The following is a 23,310-nucleotide window of genomic DNA, read 5'->3' as shown; positions in this document are numbered from 1 at the left end:
TACACAGAGACTAAAGACAGTGATTGTTGTGTTCATATAGGAGGTTGTGGGCATCATTAAGAAGTGTGCAATGGAAGTCGGTGGTAACTCGATTAGGCAGGATACCAGTAAACTATCGCAGGCGACGAAAGATCTGATCAAGAAACGCCAATGTATGAAAGCCTCTAACCCTACAGCTAGAATAGAACTGGCAGAACTTTCGAAGTTAATCAACAAGCGTAAGACAGCTGACATAAGGAAGTATAATATGGATAGAATTGAACATGCTCTCAGGAATGGCGGAAGCCTAAAAACAGTGAAGAAACTAGGAATTGGCAAGAATCAGATGTATGCGTTAAGAGACAAAGCCGGCAATATCATTACTAATATGGATGAGATAGTTCAAGTGGCTGAGGAGTTCTATAGAGATTTATACAGTACCAGTGGCACCCACGACGATAATGGAAGAGAAAATAGTGTAGAGGAATTCGAAGTCCCAAAGGTAACGCCGGAAGAAGTAAAGAAAGCCTTGGGAGAAATGCAAAGGGGGAAGGCAGCTGGGGAGGATCAGGTAACAGCAGATTTGTTGAAGGATGGTGGGCAGATTGTTCTAGAGAAACTGGCCACCCTGTATACGCAATGCCTCATGACGTCGAGCGTACCGGAATCTTGGAAGAACGCTAACATAATCCTAATCCATAAGAAAGGGGACGCCAAAGACTTGAAAAATTATAGACCGATCAGCTTACTGTCCGTTGCCTACAAAATATTTACTAAGGTAATCGCAAATAGAATCAGGAACACCTTAGACTTCTGTCAAGCAAAGGACCAGGCAGGATTCCGTAAAGGCTACTCAACAATAGATCATATTCACACTATCAATCAGGTGATAGAGAAATGTGCGGAATATAACGAACCCTTATATATAGCTTTCATTGATTATGAGAAAGCGTTTGATTCTGTCGAAACCTCAGCAGTCATGGAGGCATTAAGGAATCAGGGTGTAGACGAGCCGTATGTAAAAATACTGAAAAATATCTATAGCGGCTCCACAGCCACCGTAGTCCTCCATAAAGAAAGCAACAAAATCCCAATAAAGAAAGGCGTCAGGCAGGGAGATACGATCTCTCCAATGCTATTCACAGCGTGTTTACAGGAGGTATTCAGAGACCTGGATTGGGAAGAATTGGGGATAAAAATTAATGGAGAATACCTTAGTAACTTGCGATTCGCTGATGATATTGCCTTGCTTAGTAACTCAGGGGACCAATTGCAATGCATGCTCACTGACCTGGAGAGGCAAAGCAGAAGAGTGGGTCTAAAAATTAATCTGCAGAAAACTAAAGTAATGTTTAACAGTCTCGGAAGAGAACAGCAATTTACAATAGGCAGCGAGGCACTGGAAGTCGTAAGGGAATACATCTACTTAGGGTAGGTAGTGACGGCGGATCCGGATCATGAGACGGAAATAATCAGAAGAATAAGAATGGGCTGGGGTGCGTTTGGCAGGCATTCGCAGATCATGAACAGCAGGTTGCCATTATCCCTCAAGAGAAAAGTGTATAATAGCTGTGTCTTACCAGTACTCACGTACGGGGCAGAAACCTGGAGGCTTACGAAAAGGGTTCTACTCAAATTGAGGACGACGCAACGAGCTATGGAAAGAAGAATGATAGGTGTAACGTTAAGGGATAAGAAAAGAGCAGATTGGGTGAGGGAACAAACGCGAGTTAATGACATCTTAGTTGAAATCAAGAAAAAGAAATGGGCATGGGCAGGACATGTAATGAGGAGGGAAGATAACCGATGGTCATTAAGGGTTACGGACTGGATCCCAAGGGAAGGGAAGCGTAGCAGGGGGCGGCAGAAAGTTAGGTGGGCGGATGAGATTAAGAAGTTTGCAGGGACGGCATGGCCGCAATTAGTACATGACCGGGGTTGTTGGAGAAGTATGGGAGAGGCCTTTGCCCTGCAGTGGGCGTAACCAAGCTGATGATGATGATGATGATGAAAGACAGTGAAGGACAACGAAAAATGTTTGTGTAAGCTTCTTCACCAATGCGTTTGTTGCCTGTAGACAACACCAGGCAGAACTCGGAAAGCGACCTTCACCCCAAGTCGACGTCAATACTGCGTGCAATTTGTGCATATTGACACAAAGGTGTGGGGCTCCTGCATTGCAGAACAGCGCGCGCAAAGGTTGGCGCCACGAAAGATGATGAAGTGTGTAAGCTGCACGCTCTTGTTTTGCCCCGCCATTAAAGAGAAGCATACATTTTGCAAGACTCCGTCTCCAATCTACGTTACATTTTTCTGGCGGAGGTGTGGGGTACGTGCTACCACTCCCAGATCGAACACCGTCTACAAGCCCAGTACGAAGTCCGGTAGAGCTGACTCCTGTGCAGGTACGGAAAGCTGCCAACTTCAAGGACTGCCGCCTGAGCACGAGCCTCTACGCAATCAAGTCAGATGCATGAATACGTTGGTTCCACCTTCTTTGTCGACTGCCCCGACTGAGGTCGTCCTGAACCAGCCGCGAATCCCCACGTCCTTCCATGGAGACACCTTTGAGGATGTAGAGGACTGGCTCGATCACTTTGAGCGTGTCGCAGAATTCAACGGCTGGACTACAGAGCGCAAGCTACGCAACGCCTACTTTGCCCTCAAGGACTAAGCACGGACCTAGTTTGAGAACCGTGAGGCAGGGCCCTATCGACATGGGACGAATTCCGACGGCAGCTAATCGGCACATACGCCAGCCTCGATCGCAAGGAGCGAGCTCAATCTGCAATTCAGGCGAGAGTACAGAGGCCGAACGAAAGCGTCGCAATGTTTCTCAAAGATATGTGCCGACTTTTCCGACGCGCGGATCCGTCCATGCCGGAAGAAAAGAAGCTAAGGAATTTGATGCGCAGTGTCGAGCAAGAGTTATTCGGTGCCCTAATACGCAACCCACCAAATATTGTTGCACAGTTTCTCGCGGAAGCCGTATCGATGGAAAAGGCACTGCAGCAGCGAACAAGGCAGAACCGCGACGTGTCGACCCTATCGCGTGACTCTCTCGCTATATCCCTGGACAATATCAATGCCTTGTGGGAGCTCATTAGGCTTATCGTTCGGGAAGAGCTTCAAAAGCTTCAGGTGGCTCCAGCATCAGTACAGCGACCTGCTCTGGCTGAGGTCGTCCGGGAGGAAATCAGGCAGGCAGTCCAAGTCCCAGAGCGAAGTGAGACACCACAGCACAAGGTACGGAAGCCACAACCTCGCATGTCGTATACGGAAGCTGCACGAAGTTCCTTGTCCCCGATTTTTCGCGATGTGAGCGACGTCCTGGACCTTCTTGGTGTGCGCGCCGTTGAACAAGCCACTCGCCTCGTTGCACGCCATTCATGGCTGAAACACACCCACCTCGCAAGAGCGACGTATGGCGCTCCGCACACCGGAGGCCCTTCTCTTTTCATTGCGGTGAAGCCGATCACCTCTACAGGGCGTGTCCCTACCAACGAGCTGGGCTCCGTGAATTTTCACTGAATGCGCCGTGCCCGCGCAATGGTGAATGCGCCCTGGAGATTGAAGCATACCTCGCGGATGCCTGGACCTCGTTTGCCCCACGATTCCGTGAACCCCGGTCACCGTCACCCGCCCGAAACAGGTCTTCCAGCCCCTATTCAAGCTGAGAGCAACAAGACGTCGCTGACTCAGCCCAGCCTCCCGGGAAAACTGAGTCCAGCGACCTGCGGAGGTGAGGTCGCTGACGTTGCGAACGCTGAAGACCCTTCACTGCAACGACCGCTATATGACGTAACTTAGACGCAGAGAAAGCAGTGTAGTTCCGTGTCAGTATCCTGCGACGTACGAGTTACCACAGATGACCGCGAGGTCATGGCGTTAATCGACACGGGTGCGGACACGTCTGTTATGAGCCAGAATCTCGCGCGTATACTGAACAAAGTTTCAACGCAATGGACCGAAACTCAGATTCGTACTGCAGGAGGGCATCTCATAACTCCAATGGGCCGGTGCACGGCACGAGTCAACATTCGGGGCTTCACGTACATCGGCGACTTTGTCAATCTTCCTGAATGTTCAAAGGACCTTATACTCGGCATGGATTTCCTTCAGGCAGACGGTGCCATTATCGACCTGCAAGAGTCTAGAGGCAGCTTCACTACTACGCAAGCCATAGTGAACAGTAATGACAACGACCGTGACATCGCGCTTCGCGTAACTGACGATCACATCATGTTGCCACCCAAGAGCAGCATGCTTACCCTTGTCCAATGCGACATGGAGGACGCCGCCGAAGGAATTGCTGAGGCAAACATGCCCCTGCTTCTTGAGCACCACATTTGTATAGCCGGAGGGCTTCTTCAGGTGCAAAACAAATGTTCAGTTGTTTTGCTAACAAACTTTAGCAACGAGTATCGGCATGTACCGCGAAGAACGACATGGCTGAACTGAGCTCATTTCTTCACGAAATCACTAACGTTACTGACATTGCCACATTGGAAACCGCATCCTCTCAGCAATCTGGGTTCCCCAGCCTAAAAGAACGGATTCACGTTAACGCCGCTTTGCCAGACCATCAGAGAGACCGTCTACTGAGTCTCGCGAATGAATTTGTGGAGTGTTTTTCAACGTCATCCAAAGTGCGGCGCAAGTCCATCAGAAAGCACCGCATTATTACGGACGAGTCTGCACGTCCTGTCCGTCAGCATCCTTACAAAAGGTCTCCAGTGGAAAGGGAAGCGATCAAGCATCAGGTGAAAGAGGTGCTCCAAGACGACGTGATCCAGCCATCCACCAGCCCGTGGGCCTCCCCTGTAGTGTTAGAAAGAAAGACAACACACTATGCTTCTGTGGAGATTACAGAAAGTTGAACCGTGTCACCAAGCGTGATGTTTATTCATTGCCACGCATCGACGACGCATTGGATCGTCTCCAACATGCCAAGTTTTTTTCTTCGTTGGATCTTAAATCAGGATATTGGCAAATCGAAGTTGATGAACAGGGTCGTGAAAAAACAGCATTTGTGACACCTGATGAGCTTTATGAGTTCAAAGTTCTCCCTTTCGGTCTCTGTTCCGCACCTGCCACCTTTCAGCGGACGATGGATACCGTGCTTGCTGAACTCAAATGGCAAACCTGCCTCGTATACTTGGACGATGTCATTGTGTTCTCGAGCACGTTTGACGAACATTTCGCATTACTCGAGGGTGTCCTCACTGCGATCCATACTGCCGGCCTCACCATCAAGCCTGAAAAATGCTACTTCGGGTTCCAAGAGCTCAAATTTTTTGGCCGTGTCGTTGGTCCTCAAGGCGTCCGACCAGACCCCAACAAGTTAGCTGCCGTCGCTGAGTTTTCACTACCCACAGACAAGAAGGCTGTCCAACGCTTCCTTAGTTTGTGCGCATATTATGGGCGCTTCGTCAAGGGCTTCTCGAGAATTGCTGAGCCTCTGACAGGACTTACATGCGATGATGCGCCTTTCATTTGGGCGGACGAGCAGCAGCAGTCGTTCAATGAATTGCGCAAGCGTTTGCAAGAGGCCCCGATACTTGCTCATTTCAACGAAGACGCTGACACTGAAATCCATACTGATGCCAGCAATGCGAGTCTCGGCGCTTGTGCAGTGGCAAGCTGGTGCGGAACGCCCCGTTGCTTATGCAAACCGCAGTTTCACCAAGGCTGAGAAAAACTACTCAACCACATGAAAAAGAATGCTTAGCGGTTGTGTGGGCAATTGGTAAATTCCGACCCTACTTGTACGGTAGACCCTTTAACGCTGTCAGCGATCAACCACGCCCTCTGCTGGCTTGCCAACCTCAAAGATCCTTCAGGGAAACTAGCCCATTGGAGCCTTCGCTTACAAGAGTATGATATTACAGTTGTCTACCGATCTGGCAGGAAGCTCAGTGACGCTGACTGTTTGTCCTGTGCACCACTCCCTACGACCTCATTGGACCCTGACCATGACTTGCCATTTGTCGCCGCATTAGTTATCGATGCCATAAAGATGGCTGAGCACCAGCGCACTGACGCTGAGCTGCTGCCGCGGATCGAACACCTCCAAGGAGTTGAACGTGTTTTACCCTGCTTGCTCATGCGCGGCTTATCATCATACTACTTGCACAACAACGTCCTTTACAGGAAAAATGGCGGAAGCGGCCCCAATACGTACTTCCTTGTCGTGCCATCGGCGCTACGCCACGACAATTTTCGAGCCTGCCATCATGAGCCATGCGCGGGACACCTGGGATTCGCCAAGACTTTAGTCAAGGATACGACAGAAGTATTACTGGCCCCGGCTTTATTCTTCTGTGCAACGGTACATGAAGACCTGCCATGATTGTCAGCGCCGCAAGAAAGCACCAGTTAAACCGACTGGCTTTCTCCATCCTGTGGACTTTCCTCAAGCGCCGTTCCAACAAATAGGAATGGATCTATTTGGGCCATCCCCAGTGACCTCTTCGCGCAACACATGAATAGTCGTCGCTACCGACCACTTAACCTGGTACGCCGAAACCGAAGCTATTTCGCAAGTAAATTTATATGAAGTGGCCAAGTTCTTTGCACGCCACATCGTCCTACAACATGGTGCACCGTCTGTTCTCATCACTGACCGCGGTACAGCATTTACAGTGGAACTTATGCAGGATGTTCTCCAGCTGATGCATAGCTCTCACCGCAAGAACACTGCATATCACCCTCAAACCAATGGATTAATGGAACGTCTGAACAGAACACTGGCTGATATGCTCTCCACGTATGTCGACGTAGAGCACAAGACGTGGGACGCGATCTTACCCTATGTGAATTTCGGGTATAACGCTGCTGTACAGGAGACTACACAGTTTACGCTGTTCGAACTTGTATATGGGCGCCACGTCAGGTCAACACTTGACGCCATGCTACCTATGGCTGATAATAGCCCGACCAGCGAACACGTAGAAGAGTTCGTACAAAGAGCCGAAGAGGCACGCCAGCTTGCTTGGCATCGTATCCGGAGCCAACAGCATACCGCCACCCTTCGATACAACCAGGGTCGACGCGACATCCATTACAATGGATGTCGGTCTCGACGCCCGTCCGCCACTGTGGACTCTCAGAAAAGTTGATCCGCCGGTATTTTGGTCCCTACAAGGTTACACGCCGCCTCAGTGACGTGACCTACGAAGTGGTCCCCTGCAGTTCTGACCCCAGTTCACTCCATCGTCGTCCTCCCGCTGAAGCTGTTCGTGTAGTGCGCATGAAACCATACTATGCGCATGCCTGAATGCTGAGATGCACCTGAGGAGCTCCATTTCTTATGTAGCTGAAAGAACTTTTTGACGTCACCGAGATGGTCGCTCTTCTCATGGGAGGCAATTGACACAAAGATGTGGGGCTCCCGCACCGCAGGACGGCGCGCGCAAAGGGCGGTGCCACTAAAGACGACGAAGTGCGTAAGCTGCACGGTCTTGTTCTGGCCCGCCATTAAAGAGAAGCGTGTATTTTGCAAGACTCTGTCTCCAACCTACGTTACAATGTAGTCGTTGTCGGGCGTACAATTAAGCTTTATATTGCATGTTTTACACATTACTCATCTGATGCCTTAGCAGCGAAGGTTTTTCCTCTGCCTTTATTGTAAAAAAATGTTTGGGAAGTGCCCACGTGCATCTGCTTTTTTTTGTGCATGGCACATGTGCTGTTGGCCTGGAACTGATTCACAATAGTATTACCAGCCATAGCTTTCAGGGTCCCGTGTCGCTGAAAATCCAGCAGTGGTGTTGGCGACCTTTTCCATATGAGAAAATTAATCCCGAACCATGCATCCCGATTCATGCAGGCCCTCCACGTGGCATATAGGCGTTACTGAACTAATTAAAATTCTCAAAGTAGGATGTGTAAAAAATTCATAAAGTGTGACTTGCACACAACTTTGAGACATGATAGCGTTGGATTGTAATTTGAATATGCGAGAAAACATAATTCTGTTGCGCGGAAACTCAAACACAAACCCCTTTACCAGCTGCCATTTCAGGTCTGTCTTAGGAGTGGCACGCCCCAGAAAGCTCGCCTTCGTGCATAGCGTTTGCCACCAGCATTTCCAGGGAAACATTACAGAAGCATAAGCTGCAGCTGCCCGGAAGCGTGAGAAGCAGCCAGGGCTGTTTTAATGCTATCGTGTTCCACTCTTAAAGGCGCAGCTTAAGTGTCCTCCAACCTTTTTTTTTTTCGCTGTTTGGGGACTGCCTTCTTGAAGGTGTTGCTTCGTTTCCTTTCTACTGTAGGGCGAATGCAATATCTGCTTTGAACAACAGCAAAGCCACGTTTTGATTGCACTTGATGCTGGCCGCACTGGCGCGGCATCTCTCCTGAACACTATCCAACAGTTCACTATGATGTTATCACTGAAATAGAATACACAGGACACCTTCGTGTACCACTTCATCTACCTCGAAGTAATATGCCATAGCTCTATGATCATATCCTTAACATCCACTACTTTCTTGGATTAATTTCAGATAGCTGGAATGTCATCATCATCATCATCAGCCTGGTTACGCCCACTGCAGGGCAAAGGCCTCTCCCATACTTCTCCAACAACCCCGGTCATGTACTAATTGCGGCCATGCCGTCCCAGCAAACTTCTTAATCTCATCCGCCCACCTAACTTTCTGCCGCCCCCTGCTACGCTTCCCTTCCCTTGGGATCCAGTCCGTAACCCTTAATGACCATCGGTTATCTTCCCTCCTCATTACATGTCCTGCCCATGCCCATTTCTTTTTCTTGATTTCAACTAAGATGTCATTAACTCGCGTTTGTTCCCTCACCCAATCTGCTCTTTTCTTATCCCTTAACGTTACACCTATCATTCTTTCCATAGCTCGTTGCGTCGTCCTCAATTTGAGTAGAACCCTTTTCGTAAGCCTCCGGGTTTCTGCCTCGTAGGTGAGTACTGGTAAGACACGTACAGACTAAAAAAGCTCGGAAGCGCTTGCACTCTTTGGAGAATTTCGTATGAGCATTTTCAGGCTGTTCTGGTGACACTAAAAATACTGGCTCTCCTGCAATCGAGAGTAGATGTAAGCATGAAATGGCTGCCGACAAAGCAGATTGATTGTAGATGGTACTAGCCACAATCTTAAAATGGGTGTAGCGCACATTCGCAACGGCACACCCCACCCCACTGCATCACGCAACTGTACACTGGTCCATATGAAAGCAAGTTTCCTGTCAAAGACAGAACCCCATTGCAAGTCTCGTCTCGGTCCACCATATGTGCCGTGGACCTCGCGGACTGCTGGCATTGAAAAGAGCACAAGCAACTGTGTCTCAGTGCCGAAAAATGACAATCAAGTGTACAGTGCCTTGTATCTGCCTCTGAACGTCGCTATTAGAAGTGACAAATAAAACTTCAGCGTACTAGAAGTTACAGCTTGAGTGATATTGTGAGCAAATATTTAGAACTCAGAAGCAATATTTTTTGTAGCATGTTTGGGAAGTAACTAGCATATGTATTGCAGTCTTGACTGTGTCCAGATGAGCTGGTTTGAGTGCCAGGATAATGGTTCTGGCTTTTGGTTCATTGAAGGTGGCTGACAACAGGAGCTAAAAGCATTTCATGCTTAATATGTCTGCAGCAGCGGCACTGTTCGGTTAGTCAAGGACCTCATTTCATGGCCCTCATTCCGACACCTTCGAACACTGTTTCTGCCTTTGTAACGCTTCCTAGAATTTATCCTTCAAATTCTTATGTGAAAGAACCATGCATCAATTTTGGCGTATTTCTCAAACTGTACGAGCAGAATTGCTGCTGATTTCATAAATACAACCTGCAAATCAATACAGCAGAATTGTTAGTCGAAATATGTAATCCAAATCAAGGAGCCATTCTCAAGACGATGTTTCCGCTGGCACTGATGCGTGGCATTCCTGGCGTTGGTGAAATCTTTATTCTACATTATAAAGCATGAAACATTCACAGGTGCTCTTCTTTCCTTCTTTTTTGAGCTTTGCTGTTTCAAGGAGCTTTGCCCTTTGAGTGGCAGCAGCCTGATTGACATAACTTCTGACTCACGTATTTAACATTTTTGCACAGATTGGTCAAGGAGTAGCCAGATTTTGAGAAGTACATCTTTAGCAGAGTCTATAGGTGCTGGCTTTTGGTGTGGAGAGACAAGCAGCTTCATAGCTTCCCTCCTGTCTCTTGTTATTGTGTCAGCAAACTGAAATGAAAACTCTTGAAACAGTATATTTGTTAATAAGGAATCTTTGCAAGGCACATGGCGAAGCACGTGCCGATGAATTGCGTCAACCTTTTACATTAAACAAATTATGCCATGTGCTGTCGAGAGACAAATAAAGCTGTTCGCATTAAAAATTAACAATAATCTCCACAGTTTGTGAAGCGATTGAGATATTGTTACCCAATACCTTCAACAAAGATGTTATGGGAAACAGTGCAAGGAACTAGCATACTTACACTAATTGCAGGTATTTGGCAGAGTTGTATGGGAGACAAGATAGCCAACCAATTTTCCTTTAATGCATGTGAGCTTTGTCATCTTCATGGTGTAATGTAATCTTTTCAGGTAGCGGATAAAGAATGTGTGGCAACATGAAATGGCCTTTGACGACACAGGCGAGTGGTGGATGCCACACTTCAGTTCTAATTAAAGTTACATCAGCACAGAGCATGTATGCTACGACCAAGTTGGGTCCATACTTTGGATTACCATGTACAGTGTCACTCTCTTCTGCATTCCAGAAGATGGAAGCCAGTGTTTCTTTGCTGTTGCCATTTCAATTTAGTATATTTTCATGTTTTCATGCTCTGCAAAATACAGCCAGAGGTTGCACGGTCTTGAAATGAAGACTACTTTCTGTGTTCTCAAGAAAAAACTTTAGCTATAATAAACGGAATTTCCAAAAAACAAATTTTATGTTTGGCCTGCCTTCTTTTGGGTGATCAGACATGGGAGCCATTGAGGCATCATGGCTCATACGTGCTGCCTTTATGCTTGAGAGGTGTGTGCACAATGCTCCTTGCATGTTGAAAAAAAAAAGGAGACCATCCATAATTGGTCTTGGTTTGCTTTCTTAGCCACAGGTGTTATCTGAAAATATAGCTGCTTTTTGTTACTCTTTCTGGCGGTGCGTTTTAGATACATAAAAATTATGATGGACGTGCATGTTCAGTGTGATTGCAGGAACGAGAAACTTTACTGGAAGATCCTTTGCAAGAGAGGCAAGTGCTTGCCCATTTCATGAAAAAAAGGCTTTGTTTTCATTGTATACAGTAATCTAAGGGTCAGGCGGACTTGATCATAAAAGCAAAGAGAGAAATTGGTTGACAGAGAAATCCAAAGCCTGCTGACCACATCGTAACTGTCTAGCGCATAGATGACACCTGCACGTTGGCCAACAGCATGGGAAAGGAGAAGGGATGGAAAGATGAAAGAGATTGCCATGAAGCACATGTGGTGAAAAGGAGAATGAAGCAAAAATTGGTAGCATTCAGAAAAAGCTAGATATTCTTGATGCGAAAACTGAAACATTGGACAAATAATTAATAGCAACCTTTATCAAGTCTTATCGCCGTATTCAGCAATACATCTTGAAGCTTATGCTTGACTTGATATAAATGACGCATGGTGTGAACGCGCCCAAGATGCTCATTGCGTTTCTTTTGGTGTGTTCACGACAGGCGTCATTTAAATCGAGTGAAGCATGGGCTTCAAGTTAAGATGCATTTATGAATACGGGGGTTCGTGTTACGGCATGGTGAGGCTCTCTCGAATGAAGACTTCATGAACTAGAGAATAGATGGGCCCGTGAGATCCTACTTTTACGTCTTATCGCAGACATCTGAATCACAGGAGCAGTCTGAAGCATGCGGTAGGTTTGTGAAGACTTTCCGAGAAACCTGCATGGGTTTTCTCTGTAACAGTTTGCTACAGTCGGGTGTATGACTCATTTTACATTTCCTGATCACCTTGCATATTTCCGCACAATGCTTTCGTCATTACTGTTCAGATTCATTAATGTACAGTGGCCAGTATTGCCTTTTTAGTGGCACTGAAAAGGCAATACAGGCATGAATGTCAAAAGAGGCACTTGTAGGCAGGATAAATGCAAGATTACCTTGTTGACATGTCCATAGTTAGTGCTTACAAAGAAGGCAGAAGAAGGATGCCAGGAAAAAATAAGCACTTCGTCTGAGGTTCCTCTCATTATGAAGCTGTTTACAATGATGAGAGCTAAATACAAAAAGTGTGGTCCTAATGAATGGACACGTTCTCCCAGTTGCAATTCATAGTTTAAGATATTGAGGGACTTCAATCGCACCTCAAATAGAAGTCCATGATCAATAAACAGTGCAGGAAGCCAGTATCACAGTTTTCATTGACAGTGAGTTGGCCCTAGGAAATGATCCAGTTTGCATCTTCAATAAAATGGCTATTGATTGGCTACTATTGATCTGTAGCACGCATACAGAACAGCACGCAGTCCCATTTATGCCTTGGGCCTCACTTAGACCATGTTAAAATTGTGGAAATACAACAGATTCATAAAACCAGCTCTCTTTATCACCTTATCTTAGGGCGGGACTTGTCAATGTTACAGTGCAGAGCACGAACATTTCCTTAGGAGAAGCCTTCCAGTTATTTATGAATTATATGGTAGAGGTTCATTACCTCTTGAAAACTGTTCTGCATAGCACTCGTGCTTCATCATACATCTATCATGATCGGTCAAATACGGGATAAGTTGGGTGCTGCAGATAAATGGTTCCTGCAGAGCCTAAAGCTACAGCATCAATAGGTAGCTAAATTTTCATTCTTGATGTTTGGTCCAGTTCTCTGAAACATACACATAGAACTGAAACTGTTCAATCTGAGTACCAATATTAAATGTGTTGTTTTGGGGCTTCAATGATTTGCTGAACTTGATGGAAAGTGAAGGACTGTATAGAAAAAAATGGCTGTGAGGTCAACTATCATCTTCTGCGCATAACCTTTCAGATACTGCACTAAATATAATCTAAAACACATGAAAAGTTTTTACGGAACAAAGTACAGCCACACTGGATCACACTAGCATCATTATCATATGTCACTGGTGTGGCACTTCAACACAATGTGGGAACTACCATGGCTTGTACAATGTTCCGAAGGATACATTGCAATAGCGCAACTATGCTCAATGGCATTTGAACTGTTTCTTGCAATTTACAACTTCTAGCCATGCACTTATTCATTTATGACTTGGATGGTCGTGAAGCCTAAGTGCTTTTCTACCTAGCAATACTGCAAGCTTGTCTGCTGACACTAGCTGCAGAAAAGAGCAACAGTAGCTTGTGGTCCAGCAGAACTTGAGGGCGGATTACAAGTTCTTGCCACGCTATAGATGAGAAATATGAACATACTCCCAAGCTTCAATATCTTAGCCGGTGTAAAGCTGCAATACAGGTACCGCACTTCCTTAATTGCACTGCTTACAGCTGTCAAACTATACCTCTGGTGCTATGCACATTTTCGGGGTGGCAGGAAGTTCCACTAGACAAGGTATCAACCACACAGGCATTTAAAACATTGAGTTAAGGGTGTTTAAGACTGGCTAAACACAATTTGCCCCGTGGCTTGGATCTCGATTCCTTTCCCCTCTAGTGTCATTGACTGAAAAGCCACAACAGGAGTAGAGTAGCAATGCTTTGTTGTCTTGCCTGTTTACTAATAGCAAGAAACTACGCTCTAGCACTGTAGCATATTCAAAGAACAAAAGGTCATGTTTATTTAGCAAGCTTGATCAACCAGCTCTCCAGTAGTCTGGGCCCCACGTCAGAGGGTATCGCCGTATGGTGTCATGATTACAATAGTGCATGAAGACTACTAGAGGCTGCAGTTTCAGTAGAAGGTAGGGGATAACCTTTAATTAAGGGTAAGCCTTTGCTTTTGATAATGATCGGCCAATTTTAATCACGATTTCCCACTTCTCCGCCGGTGCAGAAATGCCATCGTCCTTTTAAGATTGACCACATTACAAAAACGTACGTACGTGCGTACAGTCCTATACACTGCGGCTGGTCGCGTCGCAATCCCGTGTTTCTCTAGTTTTAACGCCTGCGCAATACGTATGTAGTACTCAACAATCGGTTTGCTCTGGCGCAGTTTTAGAAGACGATCGTCGTCGTGCTGTTCGCGCATCACAAACGCGTCACACACACGCACACACACAACTCGATTGTGCAACACGCGCTGTTCCACCTTGCATCGCTTCGTTCGTGGTCGTGCTGTTTGCGCGAACAAACGCGTCACACACGCAACTCGATTGCTCTGCGCACACCAAACGCCAAAACGTGATGTTCCACCTTCGTTCGTGGTCGTGCTATTTTGCGCATACACATTCGTGACACACGCAACTTAATTGCTCTTTGCACACACCAAGCGCGTCACACACACACACACAGCTTTGATTGCCGTAAAACCCGCTGTTCCACCTTGTATTGCTTCGTTCGTGGTCGTGCTGCTTGCGTGCACGCGCAATGAACCTCCCACCCTGTTGATTGTCTGCTCCGGCGAGTTGGCACAAACCCTGCGCTAGCGCATATTTCTATGGGCCCCACGCGCGCGCGCATGGGGACTAGCGCATTTAAGGAGCTAGGCGCGTTTTTTACACGACGACTAGGGACCTACGCTCCCCTAGGGCGAAAAGTTACCTAGATATATAGTTCCCGTTGGTGCCGCGGGGGCGGCGCTGCAGTCGACCGGCTGCTAAAGCCCCTCAATTTTTCAAAAGTAGCGCCATTCTTAGATCTTTCCGCCACCCCGCTCACCCTGGCGTGTCCTCCTCCACGCCTCCTGTCGCCCCAGCCACCTCCGCTTCCCCATTGGCCAACCTGTGTCACGTGGAAGCAGGCGCCGCGCTTTTGTATATTTTTTCTTTCCAGCGCGGAGCTTGCGCCGCGCTTTTGTATATTTTTTTCTTTCTAGCGCGCGCCGACCTCCATTGTTGGGCCTGCGCGACGAAAGTACGGCAGGCGGACTGACGGAGTGCGTTAGCGTAATAGAATGTGTAGGGCCGAGAACTTAATTGCGACGCCATGCTGCTGCACCTTCGGTTGCCGCAACAGACACAGCGAGGGCAAAAAGCTTTTTGCTTTGCCGTCCGGCGGGCGCAACGCAAAAAGAAGTGTGGATTCGCAGGATCGGCGGGCTGACTTCGAGGAAGTGGCAAAGAACGCACGGCTTAGTGAAGTAAGGGCCAAGGTTACACACAACCTCTTATTTCGAGCCTAGTTCACGCCTTCCGCTTCGAAAAAGTGTTTGTTCATGCTCTGCATGGTTTTTAGCGCGTTGTTTGACTTTCTTTTCGAATGTGCTCTCTTTATTTCATGTAGTTCCGTCTTGCGGTGAAATGCACGCATCTGCAGCTGGCCTGTGACATAAAAGCGACTTTATTCAGGGTGTGTTTTGAGCTCCACCAGAAGTTAGCACATTCTCGACGCTTTTGCAAGGCTCAATATGACTTACGATGCAGTCTTTTAGCTTCGAATGTACGCCCGCATGTATTGATTTGGTTTGTGGTGATTAACGTTTTTAACATTCCGAAGCGACTAAAGCTAGGATGCAGGTCGTAGTGGATGGCTCCGGATAACTTTATCTAGCTCGCCTGGGGATGTTTAACGTGAACTTTGATCGTAGAGTCGTACGTGGGCCGGTAAATTCCTCGTTGGCGTTTTATAATACTCGCGCGGGCGCGCTAGCGCTGCTTTAGAAGGTGGCGCCTCGGCGCGATTGTATTTCTTCAATAAATTTTATTTACTAGTTGTAACACCTTGTCATTATTTCGTATTACTGACGGCGCCTCCAGGGCACCAAAGCGGCAACGGGAACACCAAAGCTAGAACCAGGGCTGGATGGGGCTCGACGAAGCCTGCGCATGGCAAGGGGGTATAAGATCGTGGACAGCCAATTTTGTATGCGAACACTCCCTGCGACGCCTGCATTATTGTAATGTCACGTGCTCTTCAGAGGCCTCCGTTGGCCATTACATGTGCCCTCCTGGAGCAGTACTTGTGAAAAAAAAAACAATATATCGTCACGATTACCAAAGCACCGCGCAATGAAAAAAACGGCCCTGTTGCCAGGCATTGCTGACCGCACACAGCCATTCCAGCTGTGTGCGGTCAGCAATCTCTCACGCGCCGACCGAACAAAAGTATCCTGCAGGTACGTAAATGAACATACGAAACCACGTACACATACTTTCACGCTGTCAACACCTGAAACTTTGGTAATTACGCGCGTGTTTGAGTACACCGCGTGCTTGCGTCGTGTTTCAGCAACATACGCCTTGAATAATGGTCCTTTTCTCTATTTCTTCCGCAATTCCAACACGAAATTCTAAAGGCCAGTTACCGACTGACGAAGAAAGATCTCCATTGAAAACACTGCTCCGCAGGGCTCGAACGAACTTTTCTGCGGATTTCCTCCCGTAGCGTGTTAGCCGTCGTCTGCTACGGCAGGCCCACCACCGGCGGCGCCAAAGTCGAGGCCGCGCCGAGCGGAGAAGGAGGGAAGTGAATGGCGCTACTTTGGGAGATTGAGGGGCTTTCCCGGCTGCACCGGCGAGCGAATGTAAATGCGCGTACCCGCCGCCGGAGAAGCACGCCCCTCCTCCTCGCCTCACCCCCTTGCCTCGCGCGCCACATGAATGGCATGCATCCGGGCCGCGTGCAGGGGCGCCCACTGCGCCAACTCCCGCAGACCGGATTCACTAGGCGCGAGCGCGCCTTCCTCCTCGCCCTTCGGACCGGTTCTGTGTGGCCCGCCGAGCGGCGGCATCGACTGCCTGGAGCCCCCTCTCCCCTTTGCGGCGACTGCGGCGCGATCGAGACACTCCAGCATCTGCTATGTGAGTGCCCCAACGTATCGCTCGCGCGCGCGTCTCTTGCCCGTGTTTACCGTGGGCATGGCCTGCCGTGTGACACCGTGACTGAACTCCTGCACCCCTCGGGCTGCCCTACAGGACACTACTACGTGCGCTCCTGACATTCGCCGAGGCTGTCGGCCTCGCCGACCGCCTTTAGCTCCATGGCATTTCCGCGGCGTGCTGCTGTTTCTGGTGCACTTTCTCTCCCTCTACTTTCATTCCCTACCCCCTGTGCAGCGCGGTTTAGGTGTCCTCTGCTGAGAGACAGTTACTGCGCTGCACTTTACCCCAACCCTTCCTTCCAATCAACAAGAATCTCCTTCTCTCTCTCTCTCCGGGCCGCGTTCTTCTTTCGCGCACGCGAGATTGAAACGCGTTCGCCGGCTCACCCTCACAAGCTTTCACTCGTACGGAGCGGCGACAGCGACGGCATAAATGCTCCTGGAGTGTCCACATAATTGCTATCGCAGTAAAAGGCCCCTCTACCACCACCCGACAACCTTAACTAATGATGAAAAGGGCCCGCGTCGAACGCTACCGTGAGAACGTCTTCGACCTCGGATTCACAAATTGCTACGCGCTTGCTACTTATGCGGGGGCATACTTCGCAACATTGCAGGCGGAGTTCGGCCGAACAGTACGATATCATGGGCCGGACATTTCGACCGATTCGACGACTGTGATTGGTCGCGATACACTCATCAGATTCCCTAGTTATATAGTCACCTCGTCGTCGTGTCGTCTTTTCATCGTGTGTCCGTCCTTATTAGCGCTACCATCAGTTTTAAAGGATATAGTCACCTAGGAAAGACGAAGATATTAAAGGCGGGGACCTTTGGCGCAGAGAGAGAGAGAGAGCTGCTAACGTGTCCTGATCTGAACTCTGACGTTTAATATGCTTCTGCATGGAGCGGGCTTCCGCATCTGGAGGTAGCGTACGTAAAGCAAAAGGCCCCTTTTTCCTTTATTCCTACTACCGGACGTACTCGCTGATGGGCTTGGTGGATTCCTGTCCCAAAGGCCGCCTCAAGCAGCAACAAAACCAAGAGTGGCACGACCTATGCGTTCACTAATATTACTGGCTCAAGTATATCATAATGAGCTCCCCTGATTTTGTTTGCTACAGTGAACCGCCAACGCGTTTGGCATGCAAGCATACCTTTCTCGGTGCCATGCGGTGCCTTCGTTGCATCTGGCAGCAGAGACCCCTGGACGCGTCACACTCGTCCGAAGACTGGCATTCGTCATCTGCGGGCACATTATTGGCACGTCAATTCAACGTGACGCGTCGGGACACAGCATAAAATATGCGAAGCAAGTAAGGGAAAGCACTCTGTCGCATTAATAAATTCATCCAGGGGTAAAAAGCGCCACGTAATCTCTTCAAATGTCCTAGGGAGAAAGACTTGGTTTGTATATGTCGGTGGAAGAATAAAAGAGAGTACATTAAACCATGAAAGCTTGTTGCAGATGGTGATTTTGGGCTTGACAAGACGTTATTGTGTTGGATTAGGGACTGATTGAAACGTCACGCGGAAGCTATAAAGACAACAGAGCGTTTTAAGACACTACCATGTTACAAACCAACGCAAACGTTGAAAGGAGCCAAAATTAAAAATTTCTAAATTTAGAATAAACGTAAAATGAGAAGCGTCTTTGCGACATGGCTGACTAGGGAAATTGTGCAACGGCTTTAAAGTTTGTATTCCACAGCAGATATTTCCAAGTGTTTTATAAGTTAGCTTTCTAGCTATGAATGTACTGCAGTTTTATTTAAAACTTAGCCATGGGACTGGTAGAGCCAGCGGAGCCATGGCGGTGCAGCAAACCACACAGCAAGGTGGGCGAAAAGTTGCTGAATTGGCAGAGCCACCGCGCGATTTGTGGATGGCCACTAACATCCATTGCACAAGTTTTTCGTTACGGTGTATGCTACGAAGCCGATGAGAATGGCGCAGCTGTCACAGAGCAATATGGCCAGGTCTATATCGGCCACGTTTTCCTCACTAATCTTAATCTATTGTTACGGAGATGTTGCGAGTATAGAAAGAATATATTTACAATATATATACAGGCTCAGTCAGAGTAGTTGAAATGGCTGACCACCATCAACAAGAAGCAGCCAGAGTCTCGGATCTTCTTACTCTCTCTTCTTTCATCCTTCCGTAACAGGACCCCCGGGTGGCGAAGCGCCGTCTCGGCGCATAGTAGGCGAAGAATTGCGAGCGAAGTATGGCTTCCGCCGCAAAACGTGCACGACGTCAACAGGCGCCTGACTTGAGGATGCATCAAAGTGTAGCGGCGAAATGTCGTAATTTACGTCGTTATAGCTTGGCGTAGGGATTCATAAGGCCCTGTGTAGCGAGAGAGAAACTTCTGGGAGAGGCCAACCCGACGACATGGTGACCAGAGGAGCACCCAAGCACCTGGCGCGAACTTAACATCGGGATGGCAGCGGTTGTAACGCTCTTTTTGTATATGCTGCGAGGCTAATAAATGAGATCGGGCAACTTGACGTGCCATGTGAGTGCAATCGATGACTTCACGAGCGCATTCAGTTGCAACACGCGGCACAGAAGGGATGATAGTGTCAAAGGGCAATGTAGAGTCGCGAGAATATCCGGCGATGTCTTGTCGGGATGACTTGTACGCGAACGTCACGTAAGCTAGCGTGGTATCCCTGTCGCGGTGATCGTTGGAGACGTATACATCAACAGCATCTCTGTGATTGTTCGGTTGAGACGTTCCGTAAGACCATTCGTTTGTGGGTGGTAGGCGGTGGACAGCTTGTGCTCAGTAGCACAAGAGCGGAGGAGGTCGTCGACAACTCGAGATAAGAACGAGCGGCCGCCGTCTGTAAGTAACTGTCGAGGTGCACTGCGGTTGAGGAGAAAATCGGCGACGTATGTTGCGCAACCAGTCGGCATCGTCTTTGTTATCGCGTAGTGTGTCGTGTAATCAGTAGCGACGGGCATCCACTTATTCCCTCTAGTCGTCGTAGGAAAAGTGCCAAGCAGGTCAAGGCCTACGCGAAAGAACGGTTCAGAGGGAACATCAATTGGATGGAGTCGTCCGACAGGATCCAGGGGAGTGTGAGTGATTGAGTGAAAAACTTTATCAGCTCTAGATTCGCTGGTCTTCTGCGGTCTTCAGATGGAATCGTCCATCTTCTAGCACAACGGTCGGTTGCCCTTAGTCCAGGGCTCCACTGGATGCTGCTGCCAGTTGTGCTCGCCGAATCATACCTTCTTGGTCGACCTGGCGATCGCTGGAGAGCACTCCCACCCATTGCTCCGCACTCGGGTTTGGTATAACGGGCACCACGTCTATCTTCTGGCATGCCCACGTTATGTGATACAGCGTGGGTGTTTCGTGGCATAAGGGGCATTTGTCATTGTATTGTGTGGGATAAATTTTGCTGAGTACGTTTAGGTTCGGCTACGAGCCCGTTTGTAGCTGCCTCCACGCGACAGAGTCCTCTCTGCTAAGGGAGTAGGATCCAGGGGAACATCTTTCCGGCGCTGTCACAATTCGCAAGTTGCGACATCACGACGTACAGAGCGGTAGAGACCCGGCCAGAAGAACCGGCGTCGTACGCGGTACGCAAAACACCCAGGTGTCCTGCCGTCGGTGCATCGTGAAATTATTCGAGAATGACGGATTGCAGGTAACGAGGAAGGACAAGGATTAACTCAGGGCCGTCAGGGTTGATATTACGGCGGTAGAGAATGCCGCCATGTAGCACGAGCATGCGGCACGTGCCGTCGGTGTGGCCAGATTGCACTGCGGCGATGATGGACTGTAAGGATGCGTCGCGTTGTTGTTCAGCGCGCATGTCGGTCCATGTCAGTCAAATGCATCACTCAGGTCACCGGATTATGCGCAACAGGATCGGGAGGATCCACGGGGTGACGCGAGAGGCAGTCAGTGTTCGTGTGAAGGCGTGCAGTCTTGTAATGGACGCTAAATGAAAATTCCTGGAGTCGCAAAGCCCAGCGACCAAGCCATCCAGTCGGATCTCGAAGGGAAGACAGCCAGCAGAGTGCGTGAGAGTCTGTGACGACCGAAAATGTGCGGCCGTACAAATATGGCTGGAACTTGGTCACAGCCCAAACTAAAGCCAAGCAATCCCGCTCGGTGATGGAGTAATTTATCTCGGCAAGTGACAGCAGGCGGCTGGCGTAAGCTACTACGCACTCGGTACTATTCTGTTGTTGGGCGAGAACAGCGCCGATGCCATGAGCGCTTGCGTCAGTGTGGACTTCAGTCGGTGCAGAGGGATCAATCAAAGTGGGCAAGGATGTGAGGGGTGGTCAGAAACCTGACGAGAGCGGCGAACGCGTGAGCCTGCTCTGGGCCCCATGAGAATGGCGTGTTCTTCTTTAGAAGATCTGTCAAAGACCGAGGAACGTCGGCGAAGTGTGACGAAACGGCGAAAGTAGAAACATAGGCCGACGAAGCAGCGCACGTCAGAAGTAGAACGTGGCACAGGGAAACTGCGTACGGCACGAGCTTTTTCCAGATCTAGTTGGACACCGGATGCGTCAACGGGGTGTCCCAACACGGGAATCTTGAATATTTCACGGCAATCCACAATACAATTATCTGCAATTTACAATGCATATACAGGCTGAGTCAGAGTAGTTAAGATGGCTGACCACCAACAACACGCAGCAGCTAGCGTCTCCGATCCTCTTCTTCCTCTCTCTTCTTTCATCCTTCCGTAACACTATTTAAACGCTGTTTATACAATATCCCCCTCGTTCAGCTTGTTTTATTATCTCATTCTGTTCGATGTCCACCGCATCCTTCAGCGTCAGCAAAGAGCAAGAAAGAGAGCCGGGTGCACGAAGCGCAATGAAAACACCAGCTGGCCCTTCGCCGGAAAAGCTCTGTGGGTGCTGTCGACCAGCTGGTTGCGGTCTCGCGCAGCGTGTCTCTCCTGTGTTGTCTGCTCGCGGAGACCGCATTGAACACCACCAACTTGCACAGCGACAAATGCTTTTAGAACACTCATCGCTGTTTGTTTAATCAACCACTAGTGTCGCGGTCCTTCGTTTCTTCTCAATTTTTCTGAATCTTCACGTTTATGCTCGAAACATTTAGCGTTACTATGCAAGAACGATATATATATATATATATATATATATATATATATATATATATATATATATATATGCACACGAGCCCATAGGTATCGCGCCCGACTCGAAGTTATAACATTCAAAAATGAAAAAGACTAACGTTATGGTATCTGTTTTTTCTGACTTTTCGGCCGAAGGACCGACCTTCATCGGAGTCACGAAGGCCGGTCGTCCGTCAGTCCTCCTACCGAAGCATCAGTGAACACATGTGCGATAATGTTCGTCTTCGTTCTTTTTTCAGTAATATATATATATATATATATATATTGCAGCGGTGGCGTAAAGGTAGAACACCCGCCTCGCGTGCAAGCGGTCCGTGGTTCGAATCCCGGTGCCGCGCAATCTTCCACCGGATTAAAAAAAAAAAATCCGCGTGTTCATAAAATTGCATAAACAGGCCTGGAGTGTGGCCTGATCCCGGTGACCAGAACCGGTAACGCACTTCCTCACCAGAGCAGGATTGGCCACCCTGGTGCAGTACTTGGCCACAACCTCCTATATGAACACAACAATCAAACCCCGGCCCTCAGTCCCCAGCAGCTGCGAAGCAACTGACCACGGCGGCGGTCAGACCTGCGACGCTGCAGAGGGTGCTAAGAATGTCTGGCTCCGGACAGGCCGCCATTGGAATATGAACCTGGCAACGTTTAACGCTAGAACGTTATCTAGTGAGGCGAGTCTAGCAGTGCTATTGGAGGAATTAGAGGGCAGCAAATGGGATATAATAGGGCTCAGTGAAGTTAGGAGGCCAAAAGAAGCATATACAGTGCTAAACTTTCATTTCATTTATTTCAGCATTCTTGTTTTATTACACCAGAAAAAGAACACTAGGGCAAGAACAAAAAGCTGCAAAGCAGCAGCTTGACTGCGTACAGCGTACAGTCAAGTTGGCGCTGAGTACAGCGCCAAGACCGATGTTGCTTGCGTCGGTATGTACCTCGATGTCAGCGTCCTCGTCAAAGTGAGCGAGGACGGGTGATTTCTGCGGGCGCTGCCGTAACTTGGTGAAAGCTGCATTCTGCTCATCCGTCCAAACGAAGGGTGTATCGTCTCGCGTGAGACGTATGAGTGGTTCGGCGATTCGGGAGAAGTTAGCGATGAAGCGACGGTAGTACGCACACAGACCGAGAAAGCGGCGTACTGCTTTCTTGTCACGAGGAGTCGGAAAAGCAGCAACAGCAGGTGTTTTGTCTGGGTCAGGCTGGATGCCGTCGGCGTTGACCACATGTCCGAGAAACTTCAACTATTCGTAACCGAAGTGACA

At 48.6% G+C, this 23,310-nt stretch overlaps 1 protein-coding gene across 1 annotated transcript in view; it reads right to left on the bottom strand.

Moving 5' to 3' along the window:
* Nucleotides 1-23,310, bottom strand: part of spab (space blanket) — a 326,364-nt gene that overhangs the window by 20,537 nt on the left and 282,517 nt on the right. The window contains exon 4 of the mRNA XM_050177348.2: nucleotides 18,062-18,150. Coding sequence (XP_050033305.1) covers nucleotides 18,062-18,150 — 89 coding nt within the window. The remainder of the gene's footprint in view (nucleotides 1-18,061; nucleotides 18,151-23,310) is intronic.

The sequence above is a fragment of the Dermacentor andersoni genome, chromosome 5 (assembly GCF_023375885.2).
Source record: "Dermacentor andersoni chromosome 5, qqDerAnde1_hic_scaffold, whole genome shotgun sequence".
NCBI lineage: Eukaryota > Metazoa > Arthropoda > Arachnida > Ixodida > Ixodidae > Dermacentor > Dermacentor andersoni.
The sequence above is the reverse complement of the archived record's forward strand: the minus strand, read 5'-3'. Positions and strand labels throughout refer to the sequence as shown.